The 19,791-nt window shown below is 34.5% G+C and overlaps 1 protein-coding gene across 2 annotated transcripts in view; it reads right to left on the minus strand.

The window, feature by feature from the left end:
• Positions 1–19,791, minus strand: part of PARP8 (poly(ADP-ribose) polymerase family member 8) — a 226,385-nt gene that overhangs the window by 71,641 nt on the left and 134,953 nt on the right. For both annotated transcript variants that reach the window (XM_072605665.1, XM_072605666.1), the window contains exons 5-8: positions 11,884–11,973; positions 11,010–11,080; positions 4,540–4,617; positions 2,774–2,868 (exon numbers count right to left, since the gene is read on the minus strand). In XM_072605665.1, the coding sequence (XP_072461766.1) occupies positions 2,774–2,868; positions 4,540–4,617; positions 11,010–11,080; positions 11,884–11,973 (334 nt within the window). The remainder of the gene's footprint in view (positions 1–2,773; positions 2,869–4,539; positions 4,618–11,009; positions 11,081–11,883; positions 11,974–19,791) is intronic.

Genomic DNA, 19,791 nt, shown 5'->3' on the forward strand with positions numbered 1-19,791 from the left:
CCCCAACAGAAGGTAAACTTCTTAAGTGCACGGACTACTCCATTTCTGTTTTTGTATCTGCCACATCAATCCCAGTGACTGTCATAAGGGCAATTAATCAATTCATGTCAATTAAACAGTTGCTTACTGTTCAAGTGGTCATTTGACCATAGAGTGGGAGTGTATAGAATATCTCCCAAGAAGCCTTCCCTAGGTAAAAGCCATAGCTTCACTTGACAGGGGCATAGAATTTAGAGCTAGAAGCAATTGTAGAAATTACCCAATCCAAATTCCTTGCTAAAAATGCTACATTAAATTCCAAAAGTCATCAATGTCATTATTAGAAGAACTGGGATTTCACCCCAGGTCTTCTGATCCCAAATCCATTGCTCTTGACATTATACAAAGCTGTTTATTCTGGTGAGAGGTTTCTTTAAAAAATCATTCTCATATGATTATAGATAGCTTTAATTTCTTCCTTTGAAAATTTCCTGTTCATATCCTTTTATCAACTGGGGCATGGCTTGTATTCTTGTACATTTGACTCAGTTCTCTATATATTTTAGAAATGAGGCCTTTATCACAGACACTAGTTGAAAAAATTCTTTCCCAATTTTCTGCTTCCCTCCTAATCTTGGTTGCATAAACTTTTCAATTTAATATAATCAAAATTATCCATTTAGAACTTCATAATGTTCTCTATCTCTTGTTGGGTCATAAATTTCTCCATTCTCCATAAATCTGACAAATACACTATTCCTTGCTCCACTAATTTGTTTATAGTATCAATTTTTATACCTAGATCATGTATCCAGTTGGACTTTATTCTTGTGTATGGTATCAGGCATTGTTCTATGCCCATTTTCCACCACACTGTTATCTAGTTTTCCCAGCAATTTTTGTCAAACAAACAGTGAGTTCTTATCCCAGAAGCTGGGATCCTTGGGTTTATCAAACAGTAGATTGCTATATTCATTGACTACTATGTCTTGAGTACCTAACCAATTCCACTGGTCTACCCCTCTGTTTCTTAGCCAGTACCAAGTGCTTTTGATTGCTGCTTTATAATACAATTGGAGATCTTTAAGACTAGGCATCTTCCCTAGCATTTCTTTTCATTAATTCCCTTGATATTCTGGACCTTTTTTCCTTCCAGATGAATTTTGATATTATTTTCCTAGCTCTAGAAAATAATTATCTGGTAACTTGATTGGTATGGTACTGAATAAGTAAATTAATTTAGGTAGAATTGTCATTCGTATTATATTAGCTCGGCCTACCCATGAGCAACTGATGTTTTTCTACTTACTTAGATCTTACTTTATTTGTGTTAAAAGTGTTTTGTAATTGTGTTCATATAGTCCCTGGGTTTGTTTTGACAGTTAGACTCCCAGATATTTCATAGTGTCTACCATAGCTTTAAATGGGGTTTCTTTTTCTATCTCTTGCTGTTGGGCTTTGTTAGTAATATATAGAAATGCAGATGATTTATGTGGATTTATTTTGTGACCTGCAACTTTGCCAAAGTTGTTTATTATTTCAAATAGTTTTTTGCTTGATCCTCTGGGATTCTCTAAGTATATCATCATATCATCTGTAAAGAGTGATAACTTAGTTTCTTCTTTGCCTATTCTAATTCCTTCAATTTCCTTTTCTTCTCTTATTGCTACAGGTAACACTTCTAATACCATATTAAATAACAATGGTGATAATGGATATCCTTGTTTCACCCCTGATCTTACTGAAAATGCACCTAGCTTATCTCCATTACATATAATGCTTGCTGAAGGTTTTAGGTAGATACAGCTTATTATTTTATGGAAAGTTCCATTTATTCCTATGTTCTCCCTAATGCTTTTCTTTCCCAGCCCAAATCTAAAGGGGAAAAAATCTCAATAGTTCAGGGTTTTCTAAAAATCACACAGTTACTCTGAGGTCAGTAACTCAGCTAATTAAAAGACATTTTCTCAAATGGAGACAGAAAGTTAAATAAAGATTTGGTCTTTCATGACTATTAAGAAGAAAACAGTATTTGTCAACAAAACTTACTCATAAGCCACAGAGAAAACTATGTTATCCTCCAAATACATTATTTAAATGTGTTTATCTAAGTGTTGTATCAGCCTTAGCAATGGAATTTGAATGTACATTATTTTTGTTTTAGTCCAGGCTTATATTGCATCAATATGGGAAATCCTCAGGTGGGAACTTCTCTCCATGAAAATTGTTCGCTGGTCAACTGCAATCGTAGAGAGTTGCATATGGCACTCGGAAGTTAAGAACATGTGACCATGCACTGCCCACATGTCAGAGGCAGGATCTGAACCTTGGAGTCTTCCTCAGTCCAACCAAGACCACATATCAATTGACTGAAACATGCTGCTAATTGTTACATATTATTACCTTTTATGTTTTAGGTAAGACAGGACTTAATTGATGATAACAGCTTGTGACCAATTTGCCAAGTAAATTGTAATGATCTATTATTGTCAAACTTGGACCTGAGGACCCACAAAGTCAGTGCCTCTAAATACCTAATTGCATCAAGCAATTGAAATAATCTAAATTAGGAGCATCTATAAACACTGTATGGTGGATGTCCTACCACAAAAAATAGTCTCAAAACAAAAGGTTAAGCCTCAGGAATTTGTGAAGACAGTAATGAGAAATGTTTCATTATACAGTATCTTAAAAGTTCACCCCAGGCAAATTTACATATATAAAACATAAAGGAAAATCCCTATGGTTCAGTCAAGAATTAATTTCAATTTTATTCAATAAAATTATTGTGTACCTGAGAGAAACTGCATGAGGCCCATATATTTCTCTCACTGCTGTCAAATCAGCTTCCAGCTGTGGGTGTTTGTGAAGCTCCCCATCATAGTTCACCTAGTGAAAATGACTGATTTAGAAATTATTTCATATTTGGATGTTGGAGAAACCAAAATAATCATGAATAAAAATGGTTCACTAGACAAATCACCTTGTCAACTCAATGTACTATGAATCTACTTCAATATTCTGCATCTGCTTGATGTAGAAAGAAAATAACTCAGCACTAGATTTGTTTTGAATTCTTTAAAGACACAAAGGGTGTAGAATAATTCAGTGCTTTTTATAAAATATTAAAAATAAGATTACTTTGATCCCCAGAAGTTGAACTTGAGGAGGAAGTAAAATATAGAATATAACAAAATGTCAGAAAAATTCAACAAATCCCTAAAGATTAAAAAAAAAAGGCATTTTCATTTCCTAGCTGTAAAATGTCTATACAGAAGTAACAGTCAAGCAATTTTAAATTTCATTCCAAAGGGAAAACTACTGAAGTTGTGATACTTTATACTTTGTGATACCAATACTTTAACCTGACTCATGAGCTAACGCAGCCACTAGTATCACCAAGAGGATATCAACAACTTATGTGCTCACATTATTATAAATCAGAAAAACTTTTACACTTTGATATCCAACCTTCTCCATCCTAGACTCCAGTAATATCTCTAAGTGAGTTGCTAAGATTGAAAATGTAAGACTATTCTCACAAATCTTACTGTTTTTAAATAGTGTATTTTATAATTTTATTATTTTATGCTTTTCTTTCATTTACTTTAAGTGACCAAAGAATATTATAAAATAGATATTTAATAACAGCATTATAGAACAAGTTTTAATAGGAGGTAGTCAAAGTGCACAAATGGAAAACCATAAGCAAATTTATTTTAAACATTCTTTTTCATAGTTGTGTTTCTAAGGACAATCAACTGTTAGCTAAAATTCGACCCCTATCATTTTATTACAAGTTTCATTTTGTGTATATGTTGAGGGAACCTGAACTGACTGTGAAATAGTGAGATGTGGAATTAATACTGGTTAAATTAATCAAATTCACTGACACACCCTAAAGGCTATCATGAGCTAATGAGGCTTTAAAGGAGTACATGATAAGTTAACAAAAGAAATAAACTAGAAAAAGAATCTAGACTAATATATTGACTCTCTTAGACTGTAACTGAAATTCAACACAAAAGTCTAATACAATAATAATTTTTTCCTAAGTTTTAAATAGGCATGCCTTTTTTCAGTGAAAATTTTAATGAGTATCAGTGAGTTTGTTATCTACCATCCAGGGTGTTGAGGGTAAATGTATTAAACAGTCAGCTTACCAAGATAAAAATGTATTTACACTTTTGAGTTTAATCTGCACCGTTAACATTTTGTTTTCTCCATCACTTCTTTAAGTCTAGACAATTACCAAAATTATAATCATTCCTTGATTTGCAGTGACTTTCAATTTCCATAGCATAAATACTCACATGGAAAACTGAACAATAAGAGTTTATTTTGGCATATATTGACTCTCCCATTCTCCTGATAGCTCAATTGATATAGCAGCACAAAGAGAAAAGACTAGGATAATAAACTTTGACAGAAGGGTTCTGTGGATTTCCTAATGAGTGAAAAGCCCAAGAAGGACCCATAACATGGTGAGGTTTCCACTCATAATCTCAAGAATATGACCCAAAATACCACAACTAGGGTTTGAAAGATTGGCTTCCTTACCTGTCCTCCATAATAAAATTCTTCAGAATCATTGTCTCCTTCCGAATCTTCTTCCACTGTACTATTTTGTCTTGACTCCTTAGGTAAAAAAAATTATTATGATAAGAATAATGGCAAAGATAAATCATATTTTGGCTGTTAAGATTTAATCCCATAGATAGGAGAGAGGAAAGACAGACAGACAGAGAGAGGAGAAGACAGGGACATAGAGAAACAGAGATAAAAATAGAGATACAGCCACAGTGTAGTGGCAATAGACTTAACATCAAAGCCAAGGAAAACTGGGTTCAAGTCCTGCCTCTGAACATACCCTGGCTATATGATTCCAGGAAAGTCACTTGACCTATCACTACTGTAGGCAAATCTAACACTATAAGTGTTATAAAAGGTGCCAACCTGCATGGGTGGAGGGAGTTTTCTTTGTCAGTGAAATCATTTTTAGTCCCTATACCTATCTCTATCCTAGAAAAAAAATGGTTCATCCATTGGTTCCTGACAAATGAGTTCACCAATGCAGGATATTTACCTAACATGGTAGCATTAGATTTCAGAGACAAACACTTGTATAAATTAACCTACTTAAATCTGCACTGAAAAGATGCAATCAATGGTTTTAACTCCCTATTCTCCTGACTCAACTGTGGAGTCTGGAGTTATTTTAATTTTAAAAACCTAGAACTTAGTATAAATACTTGATGTATACAGTTATCTCCCACAGTGTTTTTATGAGAATAGGTGCTAAGTAAACATTTGCTCAAAGTAACCCTAGGAACTGCACAGCTACTATCAAACCAGTGGAAGCCACCTGAGGGACTGATTTAATGAATGTTTCAACAGACTTATATTCTAATTATAGCCCCAGGTTTGATTTATTCAGTAAATTTCTTTCTATTCCTAGTTCTTCTTGCCTTATGACTAGAATATTCAAATTTGCTTTCAAACATTCCACTTCTTTCATTTCTGTCATCCTAAATCACAGCCAAAGGGAAATCTCCTTTTATCTAACAATAGTTCCATATTTATGTCGATTCCACTGAGTCACCTTGACTACTATAAATTGGAAGCTTCTCCAAAAAATAAAAGTTGTTTGAGAGCATAGGCTTCCACTTCTGCTTTTATTCCTGAATCTTGAACTCTTCACATCTATCCCTGGTCTTTCCCCATCTCCTACATATAGCTTCATTCTTATGGTATTTGTTCTTCACGCTGAATACAATATCAAATCCCTTTTCTGCCAGTCTAAAGCATCTATTCCAGTTTCTCTTGCTACCCAGTCCAAATTTGATGAGTGAAAAGATCAATCACTCATCAAAGCATCTTCTGAGTCTCTACTATGTGACAGGCATTGAGTTAATTCGCTACAAAACCAAAATTAGAAACACCTACCATTTCATCATCCATCTATCATCTCATCTATAGAGATCTTAAACCTTAAATCTCTTCATATTTGTTGGTTCCTCTTCTTTACTTGGGAACACTCAAGTTTTCCCTATCATTTAAACACATACCCATCTCCCCCCACACTCTTCCTTAACCCTAAATATCATCTTCTACCCTCTACTTCACTAAGAAACTTCTAGAAAGATGTCAATATTCACATTATCTCTTCATTACCCACTTACTCAATTCCTAATATTTACCATGACTAGCATCTTGCCAAATTAACCAGTGATCTTCTAAAGTAAAATTCAATGGTCTTTTCTAAGCCTTCACATTTCTTAACCTTTCCATAGCAACTGAAATCACTGGCAAACATCCCCCAGGTATTTTCTCCTTATTTGCATTTTATGACTTGTTTTATTCTAGATCTCCTGACTTTTAAGTTAGACCTTACATTATTCCTGTTGTTGCCCAGGATGTTGAACCTTCTGAAATGATGAAATATTATTTGACTGTAAAAAATTATGAAAGTGATTGGTTTCAGAAAAACCTGAGAAAACATATGTATGGATACAGATGGAAGGGAGGTAAATCTAGTGTGTAATCTAAAGTATGAGCAATATTAAAAAGATATTCAATTGTGAAAGATTAAGTAACTCTGATTAATACAATGTCCACCACAACTCCAAAGGGCTCATGATTTAAAATAATAGTCACATAATAAAACATATTTACTGCTTTTATTTTCTTTGCTGAGAGAGCAGGGGAGTGGGATGGAGGTAAACTATGGCTAATATGGAAATGTTTTACATAGATTCATATATATACATATATATAATGGGTATCATATTTCCAGCACTTAATACAGTATTAAGCACATATTAAGTACTTCAATAAATCATTAATTGACTTGGAACTTTACTGTGCCTTAAAAAATTAGAGAAACCTGTGCAATGGTAATTTAAATAGGAAGATTTTTCCCATTCATTAACAAGCCCCTGTGACCTGCTTGGATCACATGGAAGTCTGAGTCATAGGGAGCCTGCAGTGAGAGGAGGTTACTGAATTGGTGGAACAGGAAATGATGGAGCAGAAAGAGGTGGAGTTGGGGCACAGCTAAGAGGAAGTTAGTCAGACTAGTCAGAACTGAGGGAGAGAGAGAGAATAAGCAGGCAGCTGACTGTGAGTTTTCATTTGTGGGGAGGCCCTCGCAGGGGGAAGGCTTGGGGATGGTGTTGCCTTCTGACTTGTTATTATGTATGGATTTCTTTCTTGCTATGATGGATTTGGCTTTCTGGTGTCTGAATAAATGCTTTTCTTCTGCCTTCTATATGGAGAGTCTGTTGTACTTTGCAATTCAGAAATACATTCACATATTCATAGTTCCCTCTGTGCTGTGAATACTGAATTTGGAATCATGAACAGGATCACAGGGTATAAAATCTCTACTTGGAAGCAGAAAGAATATAAAGGAGGAAATGGATATCCCAGGATGAGAGGATTTACCCTGTTCCTCCATATAAACGGAATGGGCTAAAAGCACTGGACCCTGTGAAAACTGGGAACCAAGGTTATAGGAGAGGGAACCTAAAAATGTGGAAAGGTATTTGCAAGGAATAGCAATAAAACCAGGGAAAGAACTGGCAGGGGTGTGTAGAATAGGCTGAATTTTATTAACAAGTTACTGTAGAATGTGTAAAATTAGAGACAAGCTACTGAAGGAAAAAAGTTCAGATGGAAAAAGTGTTTGAAGCTTCTCAGGCAGAAGCACTCCTAATATTAAGGTGGAAAACAAGAGAACCGGGGAGGGCAACACAGTGTTTAGGGAGATAACTGAAGATTTTACTCAGTAGGTCACAGATATTTTGAATTGGTTCACCCAAAGGGTATCTTGGAAGATGAGATTTAGTGATGAAGGGGCAGGAGGAATATTGATAGATGGTGTGGATCACTGGAAATTTATAGGTATTAGAATGCTTTTGTACAGCAAGTTTTCAGAGATTACAATATGCAAGGAGGTAAAAATATAACTAATCTGCTAGTTCTGGCTGCAGAAGGATGCAGTAAGCAGTATCCTACTGACTCTGTGTGGCCTGGTGGAGACAGACCCTGGTATTCACTTAGGGACCATCTGAGAAAGTTAAAGAAGGAGGTAATGAAGACTGCCATAATGATCAGAAATGCAGATGTTAGGATACATGTTATGATACTCCCTTAGGAATTTTCAATAGGAATATAATAGTGAAAGCAGCTCGTCCTGCTTACAAGCCACTAGTTCTGACTCTACTAACTGGGGGGAAAAGACACCTCCCTGGTACTATGAATACTGCCTTGGTGATACAACCTGGGAAGACTTGGCTCAACAGATGGAGAGAAGTGAGGGAAATGAGCATAACAATCCATGCAATAACAACATTTTTATGTCAAGTTTGAAAGACTGAAGAATGCTTGTTAAATCAGTGACAATCATGATTCTAGAGGAACAATTATGAAGCCTATTAACCATCCCCAGATAAAGGATATGAATTCAACATACAGAGTGAAACATACATAGTTGCATAATTGTTTATTTTTTACACGAGTTTCTTTTCAATGAGAGAGAAGAAAAGAGGTAGGGGAAAGGAGGAGAACATGTATATATACAATTCTCTTTTACATTTTTTTCAAAGGCTATCTCAGAAGCTAACTCTTGCATGAAAACTTTACTAATTTCCTTTGGCAAGAAGCAATCCTTCTACCTGTATGTAGCTAGCAAAGTGATTTTCCTAAAGCATGAGTTAAGATTTAAAGGAAACCAAGAGGTTGAAACAGAGGTGGGAGAGTATATCATACATGAAGCTGGTCAGTGAAAATGACTGGAGTCAGAACATGGAGTGTCTCAATGCAAGGAACAGTAAAGAGACCAGTGACACTGGATCACAGTGTATGTAAAGGAAAATAAGTTATAAGAACACTAAAGGAGACAGGCTTCTTTGTGAAGGGCTTTCCAAGCCAAAAATAGAATTTAATATTTAATCTCAGAAATTACAGGGAAATATTGGAGATGAATTTGAAAGCTAAAGAGTAGACTGACTGGATTAGATAGAGATTGAAAGCAAGGAAACCAACCAAAATGTGACTGCAATAGCTGAGGTGTGAGGGGGTGAAGGTCTGCATGGAGGAAAGCTAGCAATAGAAGAGATGAGAATTATTATGTTCAAGAGGTGAGATTAACTGAACTAGACAATAGGGAATTGTGAGGGAGTAAGAAATGAGGGATTACAACTAGGTCATAAACCTAGGTGATTGTGAAGACAGAGATGCCCTCTACAACAATGGGAAAATAAGAAAGAAAGAAGAGCTTCAGGAAAATGAGTGGATTTAATGAATTATATTTTGGACAAATTGAGCGTAAGATATCTATAAGCTTTGCAAATTATAGACTTAGAAAACTGCCTAGGACTTGCCAAGCAAGGGGTGGGGGGTGGGGGGGGGTGTGCATCATGTATATATATATCAGCAGATAAACTTGAAAACAAGGTTAATCCCAAGGTTGAATGAACCTAGACCCATTATGACCTGCTTCTGTATTTGTGAGTGTTCTACACGTACTCTCTCCCTCCCTCCCTCCCCCCCCTCCATTCAACAGTATGGCACACATCCCCATCTATGCAATCTACCTACCCATCCATTAAACAAACATTTGCTGAAGCTCATAACAAATAAACAAAACAAGTTAAGGTAAATCTACAGCCACCCATAATAAATGTAAGTCGTAGTGAGCACTAAAAGAGAAAAATCTTACTGAGAAGGGAGGCTTGGGAAAGGCTTTGTAGAAGACACAACATTTCTGTGTGGCTTCCAGGATGGATAACAACTTCCCTGGTAAGAGATGCAGGTGACTCCAGCCAGAGTACAGAGATCATTGGAGGGATGGGAGGGGGAAGAACAGCACCATTTGGTCAAAGAATTGTGCGTAAAGAGAATTAATGTGAAAAGGCTCCAAAGGAGGACGAGGTCAGATTGCGAAGGGTCACCTATTCCTTGTAGGATTAAATATAAAATCCTCTATTTGATATTCAAAACTCTCCCCAATACATTCCCCAGCCTTGATCTTTCTAGACTTTTTATACTTTACTCACCTGGCACATACTCTGCAATCCAGGAACACTGGATTCCTTACTGCTCCTCAAAGAAGGCAGTCCCTCGTCTAATCAGGGCATTTTGACTGACTATATTCTCCATTTCTATAATTCACTACCTCTTTATCGCAGCTTCTTAGCTTTTTTCAAGTCCTAGCCAAAATACTACCCTATATTAAATGTCAATGCTGATGACAGTTAATGCTATTGCCTTCCCTCAGCTAATTATCTGCATTTTATCTTGATACCTTGTTGATTCAAAGTTTTTGCCTAATGCAGAGTTGGATAACACAGCAGCCTCAAAGCCACATATGGCCCTCTAGGTTCTCAAGTGTGGCTCTTTGACTGAAGTCTGGATTCATTCAAAGGGTCACACTTGTGGACCTAGAGGGTCACATGTTCCCTGAAAGCCACAGGTTCCCCACCCCTGGCCTAATGTCTCCCCATGAGACTGTAAGCTCCTTGAGAGTAGGGATGGTTTTTGATCTTTATTTGTATTCTCCATGTTAAGTACAGTGTCTAGTAAATAATGGTGCTTTAGAAATGTTCACTGACAATGTGAGAGACTGAACCTAATTTGTTAAGGAATTTTCCTAACAATTTTGAAAACTAGGTAACATGCCCAGATTCATGCCAAAGACACTGGAATATGCATTGAAACAGGTAGATAGAGTGGAACAAGGATGTCATGTAAAGAGGCTTCTGCAATATGATCGGGAGGTGGTAAGGAAAATAATGGTAATGAGTTAAGGGAATGATCCAGTGAGATGCTGTGTAAACAGAAAGGAGCAGGAGCAGGGACATGATTAAAAATGAGAGGTAATGGAGCCAAAAGCATCCAAGATAATTAACGAGACCTGCAAACACAAAGGCTAGCATGACAATCTAAGTACAACAACAGAAATAAGGAAAGCAGAACAAGGCGCACATTTAAGGAAAAATTCAATGTGTTAATTACCACCTACTTACCTCTCCATTTTCCTTTTGTAATTTTGATTTTATGGACAAACAACACGGAATGTCATTGGGTTTTTTTAATTCTGAAATAAAAATTTAATAAGGTTATGAAATAATTTTTTATTCTAGATAACAATGATTTTTCTCTAATTAAAAGAAGTGCATCCAGACACATGCTCCTTTGCAAGGAAATAAAACTGCAACATGTCAGAAAAGGACTTAATATGTAAGTTGTTTCTGATCTATAAAAACAGAGTCAAAGTGAACTCTCCACATTAACTAATTTTGAACTCTAGTAATATCAAAATATTTGCCACTTTCTTTAAGATAAAATTATGAATACATATAAGGTATTATATAAGCATATAGGTATACACACACGTTCACCTTCATTCCTGAACTATGTCAAAGATACAAACGAACACACACATATATGCAACAAATATGTGTATTATCTATTCAGAGAGAGGGGACATGCACAGACAGGTAAATATAAATAAATACATAAATGTGGAAATTTCTGAAAAACTAAATATACATACATATATATTTCCATATCTAGATCTAGATATCCATTGGCATAGTTTTGAAATTGAATATAAACTGATAAATTACAATTTTCCTGTTTTTTTATAAAAAGCTACAATCAAAACAAAAGACATTTTTAAAATACCAAAATATCATCATAAATTCACACAAGATATTCATAATTACAAAAAGTAAAGACAATATTCTTCATATTTATAAATTTATTTAACTTTAAATTTCTTAAGAAAATAGAGATATATAACCAGATACACAATTAAATTTGCCTTTACTTGAGATAAATGCTGAATCAAAGTGGAAATTATTAATCTGAAATGGCAAATGTGTTTCAAAATATTACCTGTTGCTATTCGATGGAAAATTATGGGAATTGGCTCTGTGGTAACTAGTACATCTTCATCATTGTCTGAACTTGAAACATACGTATTATCTGCACAAGAAAAGGGATCACGTATCAGTTAAAATCATAAAAAAAAATTACCTCTAAAAATCATTTTCATTTAATGAATTATTGAGAAAACACCCCAATTGTTAAAACAAAAAGCTATCTGTTCAATTATTTTATAGCATTGTTAAATGTATTATCAAAAATATTTTAAAAGAAACCAAATTAAATGAACAAATTTTTTAAAAAGGTAAACAGAAAGCACATTAATAAAGTACTGTAACGCAACTAAGACCTACAAGTATGAGAATTATGAAACAAAAATCTAGAAATTTTCATGAAATAATGCAATATGAAGAAAGAAATCCACAAAGTACTTTTAACTTAAACACATCCAAAGGTGAGTTCAAGTGAATCATCCTAATAGACTTAATAGCATAACTAAAAGTCAATTTTTAAATGAAATCTATTAACAGATATAGTTTCAAAGTATGTTTTATTGCACTAATGCTGAATGTTAAGCTCATAATTAATTCCTAAAAAGTATTCAACTTAATTTCTTTATTATTACCTAAAACATAAATGGAACTATATATCATGGCTTCATTTACAACTATGCTGAGCTAAATTGATAGGTTATGTGTGAAATAATGATGAAGGACCACTTTGAAAATGTCATCATTGCTAAGAGAAAAAGAATTCTGCTTTATGTGCTCCAAATGTCTCTCTTAAATTTTAAGCATGTATAAACCACATATATCCCCTAAAGAAAGAACTAGCTTCCAAACTTACTAAATATGATATCACAAACATTAATGTCTCACGCAGTAAAGAACGAGTCCTTACTAATTAGTAAGTTAGAAAATAATGTCACTGAACATGGCCCAGTAAAAAGAATTCTCTAAGTAGAAAATAATAGAGATGATAAAATTGTTTTAAATCTAATTTCCAAAACTGGTATCTTGCTATGTACTCTAAAGTGGAAGATACAGCGATCATCCTCAATCCTAAATCTGAAAAAGGTTACAGATATTCAAATTCCTTTAAATAGAAAATAACATATTAAAATATTCTTAAAGAAAATTTTAGAATTTTGGTTTTCTTTCCCAGTATTTCTTTCCTTCTCAAAAGAAATTCAGTGTACATTTTCTTCTGACATCGTTTCTGACAAACAGCAAATACTACCAATTAAATGGAACTAGAAGTTAATTTTTGCCTAGGTCTAAATCACTGCTGTCATCTGAGAAGTGCTGAAATATGCTAGAATTTAGTGCAGCCACCATGATGTCACCAGAAAACAAAAGCATCTCCACCTGAATTCTACATTTCATAACTTTCATGATAAGTGGCCAACACCTTTGGTGAGCATGTCTCACTGTTTTATGCCTCATTTGATGTGGAAAATCAGAATGCAGGTCAACATTACTTACAGTGTTATATCGTTCAAGAAATTGCTAAGGAATTTACCAAGTATGGAATATGATAGAAAAGATGTTTTGCTACACAAAATCATTTTTTTAACTCAACAATGAGCTTTTATACTCTCTACAAACTCTAGCCAATTCTATGACTATAGAGATAATATATTGTCTCTCATGCTATCATCTAGGATGCTCTTGAAGAGAATGTAGACTAGTCTCATATTTAATTTCTTTTTAATTTAACAATGAGGTCCACAAATTTTTACTCGCCTTCAATATTCTCAAGTATTTCTTATATTTTGAAAACTAAAGAATGCAATACAATAATTGAAATCCAGAAAATAAGTGTCTATCTTCTTTCTATTTCTAAGCAATATTTGAGTGTCTACTGCACTAGATATTGGTAATGCAAAGATAAAATAAAATTTAAAAAAACACTTCAGAATTTGCATTCTACTAAAGAGATACAAAATATAAAAGAGTAAGTAGATACATAACAGATTCAAGGAACTGCATTCATAGCTGATCATGTCAAGGAAAACTATTTCATCTTCAGGAACAGAATTTATATGTTCAAAATATATTCCTAACAATCTATCATTTCTACCCTGCATTTATGCTCTATGTCTCTCAAGATTTCTTAGTAGTTACTTCATTACTAGAATTCCATATAAATGGTGGCACAGTTGAAAGACTGTTGAATTTGGAATCAGAATGTCCTGAGTTCAAATCCAGTCTCGGACATTTACAAGCTGTGTGATCCTAGGCAAAAGTTTTCTGTACCTTAGTTTCCTCATCTATGAAATGAGGATAATAATAGCATCTCTTACATCTCTTGGGTTGCTCTGAACATAAAAATGAGATAATACTTATAAAGTGCTTATAAACCTTAAAAGTTTTTCTCTCTCAAATAAGCATACATTCGTATACATATATGTGTACACATGTACATGTATGTATGTATATGTATATATGTTTATTACTTATTGACTACAGACTCTGTTGTCCAGAGTCATTATAGCATACAATATCTATCTTTACTTATGCTACTCAAGCATACAGATTGGCTAAACATACCAGTACAATCCTCCTGGAGAACACTTCTCATAATATTATGTCAGTATAGTGAGAACATGATTTTTAATTGGTAGTCATCCAAGTCAATACTTTTTTTTCTAAAGAAACACAAACATCTGCACTGTTTTAGCTCTTGAGTAATATAAACAATTTATTTTAACAGTAAAAACATAACTCTTTAACAACAAAAAAAGTCAAGTGTTGAAGGCGGGATTTATGCTCACAATTAGTTTAAAAATAAGAAATAGAATATTCTACTTCTTCAGAGGTCATCCTTCCAATAACCTTAATACCTTGGACCATAACCTTAAATAGAGAATTTTTAATTCCCTTCATTAAATCTAGACATTCTGTTATCAGTGCCTTCATTCAGTGCCTTATTGATACTGAGCTAACATTTCATAAGCATGGGATCAGGTTCTCAAGTCTATATCAGATTAGAAATAGCAACCAAGAAGGGGAGGGGGCACCCAAGCAACTGCCAGTTAGAAGCAGGTACAATTACTCCACAAGTAATGGGACCTGGAAGCCTTACATTAAGGGCAGAGACAGGAAAAAATTAGAAAGTAGACACAGAACCATATTACTGTATAATATGATAATAGATATTCATAATGATGTCCTTAATGACCTTCAGTTCATTTAAGTCTGTTCAAGAAGGAAGGAAATCATAGGATATATTTTACAAGGAATCCTACAAAAATTACCAAAATATAACAATAGCGGCATTGAAAGGGAAACGCATCAGTTATCTGAAAAAGTCTATTCTTTGGCAAATTCAGGCTCAGGTTTGGTTCTGAGCCTTCAAGCATCCCATTCTGCACCAAGCTTCTGAAAGACATATTAAAAATCTTAATCTGTATTGTACATTTTTACTCTCATCATTATCATAACCTGATACATAAGAGGAAGAAAAGTCAGCACATTAGAGCAGAATGTGAGATCTGGAATAAGTGGATCGACTTCTTCAACTTAACTGGGTGACCATAAGTAACAAACTTATCTAAGTTATAAACAGAAGCTCTTGCAGCTTCAATTTTCTCCATCTTAAAATAAAAGCAATGAATAAAATTATGTCCAAGGTCTCCTCCAATTCTAAATCCTATGAGTGACGACAAAGGTAAGCAGTCAGCTATAAAAGGAGGAAAAAATTCCTCATCATTTATCATTTTCAGCATGATTTGGGATAAGACTTTTATTCTACTTAATTTTAATTCTATTTAATTCATACTAATATGTATCCCAGATTTTTTAATCTAATTTAAATGGATCCAAACAAATGGCTTTTCTATTTATTATGATCAAAATTACTGCAAGGCAAAAGGTTTTGAATTTCAAGGACAGTTTAATACCAAAGAAACAAAATAGAATAGCTATGATAACCTTAAAATAGGAATCTGACTTCGGCTATATGTCTTTTTTTATTTCACCTGCTCCTTCTGTAAAATAAGGGCATGTTACTTGGTTATACTTAGCATACTCTATAGCTCTAAGAATCCACTCTACCCTTGTATTTTTGATGAAGTCCTTTCCCAAGTTCTTTTAGTAGATATAACAAATATCTCCATTTTCCCTCTGGAGATGGAGATATAAGAATGGTTTAGTAAGGCAACTAAAGAAAGTAACAGTGGGTACGAATGACAAAAGAAAAATGAATAAAATTGCAGAGTTTCAAATCTTGAAATTCTCCTAATGACCTCTGTGTATGTATGCGCATGTTATAGTATCAAGGATTGTTGACCTTTCTGGAAGAACTCAAATAATGAGGTTCCTATCAAAATTCCACTAGTGTGGGAAAGAACAATGGGTAGAGTATTTTCTTAATGACACAAGACACTTAAATGAAGTAAAACTCTTTTTATGAGATAAACCAGAATGGTCCTAATCCTGAGGGAGCCAGAGGCAAAAAAGATCCCATGTTGAAGAGGAAATCACCTCTGAAAGACACTGTGGGATAACAAAAAGGTGACTAAATTTGAAGTAAAGAAACTTTGGGTTCCAAACCCCAACTTCATCCTTTAGTATCCATAGAATATTAAGTGCTGAAGTCACTTAGCCTGTGTAAGCCTCACTTGCTTCTTGACAATTTAAGAGGTACCTCCTGACTCTAAAACTTCCATCCAAGAACCCAAACAGATCTGGGAGGTATCAGCAGGCTCAAAGCCCAATGTTACTATACAGCCTATGTCCTAGGGAAATTTCATTGAATGCATTATTTTGAACTCATTGTCCTTGGCCTACAGTACTAAAAATTAACATTCTGATGGTTTTGAGTTGCTATGGTTCTAAAGAGTACCTTGGATTGATCCCCATGCTTCTACTATCTCTTTTTCTCAATATGTCTTCCATAAATCTGTCAAATTAACAGGCTAAAAATATAAATGTGGCCATGTCACTCCTCTCCTCATAAAAAGTAGGCTATCAAATGTCTCTAGAATAAAAAACAATCTAGTATTTACTCACCTATTTTTTAAAGTTTTCTACAATAGATGAATGAATGAATGAATGAATGAATGAATGAATGAATGAATGAATGAATGAAAAGAGTATGAAGTATTCTGTGGCATGTAAAATTAGTCATAAATTTGCCCCTTCTTGCATCTTATTCGTGTCCAAGCACTCTAAGATCATGCATGGAATTCTTTGTTCCCTCACCTATAACTCGGGTTCCTTCACCTCTTTAATTTCCATGGCTTCCATTGGGACCCTATCCACAGCAGGCTTTTTTCTGTTCACCCCAGCCATCTTCCCTTTTTCTATTACCTTATACATAGCTGCCCTAGAGTTCCTTAAATGCTGTTTTTTTATTAGAGTATACACTTCTTTAGGACAGCTATTTTGCAAGAATTCTGCATTTTTTTTTAATCTGCAGTGTTTAGTTTAGTACAGTGTCTGATACATGTAAACACTTAAGAATTGCTTATGACTGACTAAGTTTTCATACCAGGATACGATGAATTTCATATCACATGAGACTAATTTCTCATGACCAGGCAGGTCAGAATTTGTTTTTGTAGTGAATATCCTAGATCTCAAATCCATTAAGTCCTGGTTACAGTAATGTTCTTTGGAGGTGGGTTCTCTATGCCCATGTGGGACTTAATTCATATGGTGTTTGCTTTAGGATTTGGATCTACAACATTTTCAACCTCTAACAAGGAAAGTCTCTCTACCAAACTGGATCTGCAATTCTTTCGTAATGTTGAGTTACTGGCTACCCCCAAACAACTCCAAAAGTTAAGAGAAATGAAAAAAGTCACATAATTAGCATTTAAGGGAAGCAGCATAATATAGAGGGTCTTAGATTGCTGCTTAACCTGTGCCCAGAATTCAGAAAAAATAGAAGCTTTGGATGAACTGGTAGATTTAGTGGGCCACAGCCAGGAGTGGCAAGGGATGGAGGTGGGGGCAATAAATACAAGATGGGTGGAAGGGTTACAAAGAGGAGAATTCAATAAGCATGGCATTTTATCTTGAAAAAGACTTGACGTTTGCTTGTGGAAGTCAATAGTAGAAGTGTGGTGGCTTGTAAGTTAATATGAAGTGATGAAGTTTTCTCCATTCTTATTACTTCTTACTTGTGAAATCTGCACATAAGCAAACTGCAGATTAACATTTTGCTCAAATTGTTCCCTTACATATCAGTAGTGCTGGAACAAATTCACATTTTGAAAATGGGCTATAGCAGAAATGACAATGTCTAAAACAAGACCTGAACCTGAGTATTCCAGGCCAGCTTTCAATGCACTACATCACACTGGCACTCAGATGCATGTTTGTTTCTTCTCAAAAATATTTATTCTCTAACATGGTTGACCTTTCACCCTTCTGCTCAACAATTTAATTTTTTTTTTAGATAAATTCTGTCTCCTGATACTGGACTTAATTCAACAAATATTCGTTAGCTGTTTGCTAGGTAAAATACACCCTGACATATTCAAGGGATGTGAAGATTAAACTGAAATGGTCCCTAAGTTCAACACTTTTACATTCTGCTATGAGAATATAGTCATGCATAGAATATTTTGAGAAAAGAAAAGAAATAATGGCTATGGCTATCATGGGAGGTTTTATGGTATAGATTGCCCTAGAACTACAGCTTGAAGAAAGTCAGGTATTTTACGAGGTGACAGTGAGTAGTAAGAAGTACACTGAAGGCACAAGGTATGACTGAGGCAAAGTCAAAGAAGTAGGAGATGGGAAGTCAAGCTTGGAGAACAGGTCGTTTGCAAAGAAAAGAGAGTGAAGGCAAGTAATGAAAATAAACCTGAAGATGTAAATGGGAAGTAAACTGGACACCCTTCCCACATTCTTTACCTTTGCACATCCCCCCGTTCCTAGGTCATTCAGGCACCATAATTGGTGACTGATTAGTCAGAGTGCATGGCCACTCATACAGCTTCAATGACTATAAGGATTCATTAAATGTCTTTCTTGGTCTATTCTAGGTATGTGGGCTTTATTTCTTTAGTCTCAGTTTTTGTATTCTATTTTATTTTATTTTCAGGTCTGCATCATCATTTCCCCTCATCATTTAAAAAACAAGAAAGATAAAACTTCTTACAAACATAGACAAGCAAAATAAATATCTATATGGTCTAATCTTGCTAATAACAAAATAGCATTTTGTCATTATTTAAAGAACTTACAGCATCTATAGATGCAGTTTCTAGAAACTGAGGGATCAGATTTGCAACAGGGTGAAAAGTTACAGAGCATATTTCAGTAATGTGGTGATCAAGTTGTTAATTAGAATTGTTGATGTAAAACTGGAAAAAAGACTACATATATGGAAGGTTATAAAGATGGGAAAGATAAGTTTTGGCTAAAGATAGGATATGACTAAGTGGACAAATTGAGAGAGAAGTTTCAAGGAATCAGTAATACCTAGGTGGCCCACTTGATTGACAAAGAGATTATAAATGTCTTTGATAATCCTTAGGGAAAGTGGGAAAAGGGGAATGTTCTGAATCCTGTGGGTTTTGAGATGCCTTTGGGACATGAAATTCAATAAATCCTTGAGACATAGAAGCATAAATATATCAAGGGTTGGCAAAAAGGTCAAATCCCCAAACAGCCTTTTTTTTTTTGGTATGGTCTCAAGATAATACATTTTAAAATAAATTATCATAATACTTGAAAATATATTCAAAAAAATTCTTGATTTTCAAAGTAGTACAAAAACAGATGTAGGTAAACTATAGCTTGTGTACTCTGACATTGTGGGTAATGAAAGAAATTAGGGTTGGGATATATGGATTCGGGAATCATTTCTGTAGAGATGATCATTAAACCTATGTATGGGAGCTCCTTCCACCAAATTGGATATACAAACTTATTTGTAACTTGAAGTCTCAAAGAACTG

Source organism: Notamacropus eugenii, chromosome 4, assembly GCF_028372415.1.
Source record: "Notamacropus eugenii isolate mMacEug1 chromosome 4, mMacEug1.pri_v2, whole genome shotgun sequence".
In the NCBI taxonomy this organism is placed as follows: Eukaryota; Metazoa; Chordata; class Mammalia; order Diprotodontia; family Macropodidae; genus Notamacropus; species Notamacropus eugenii.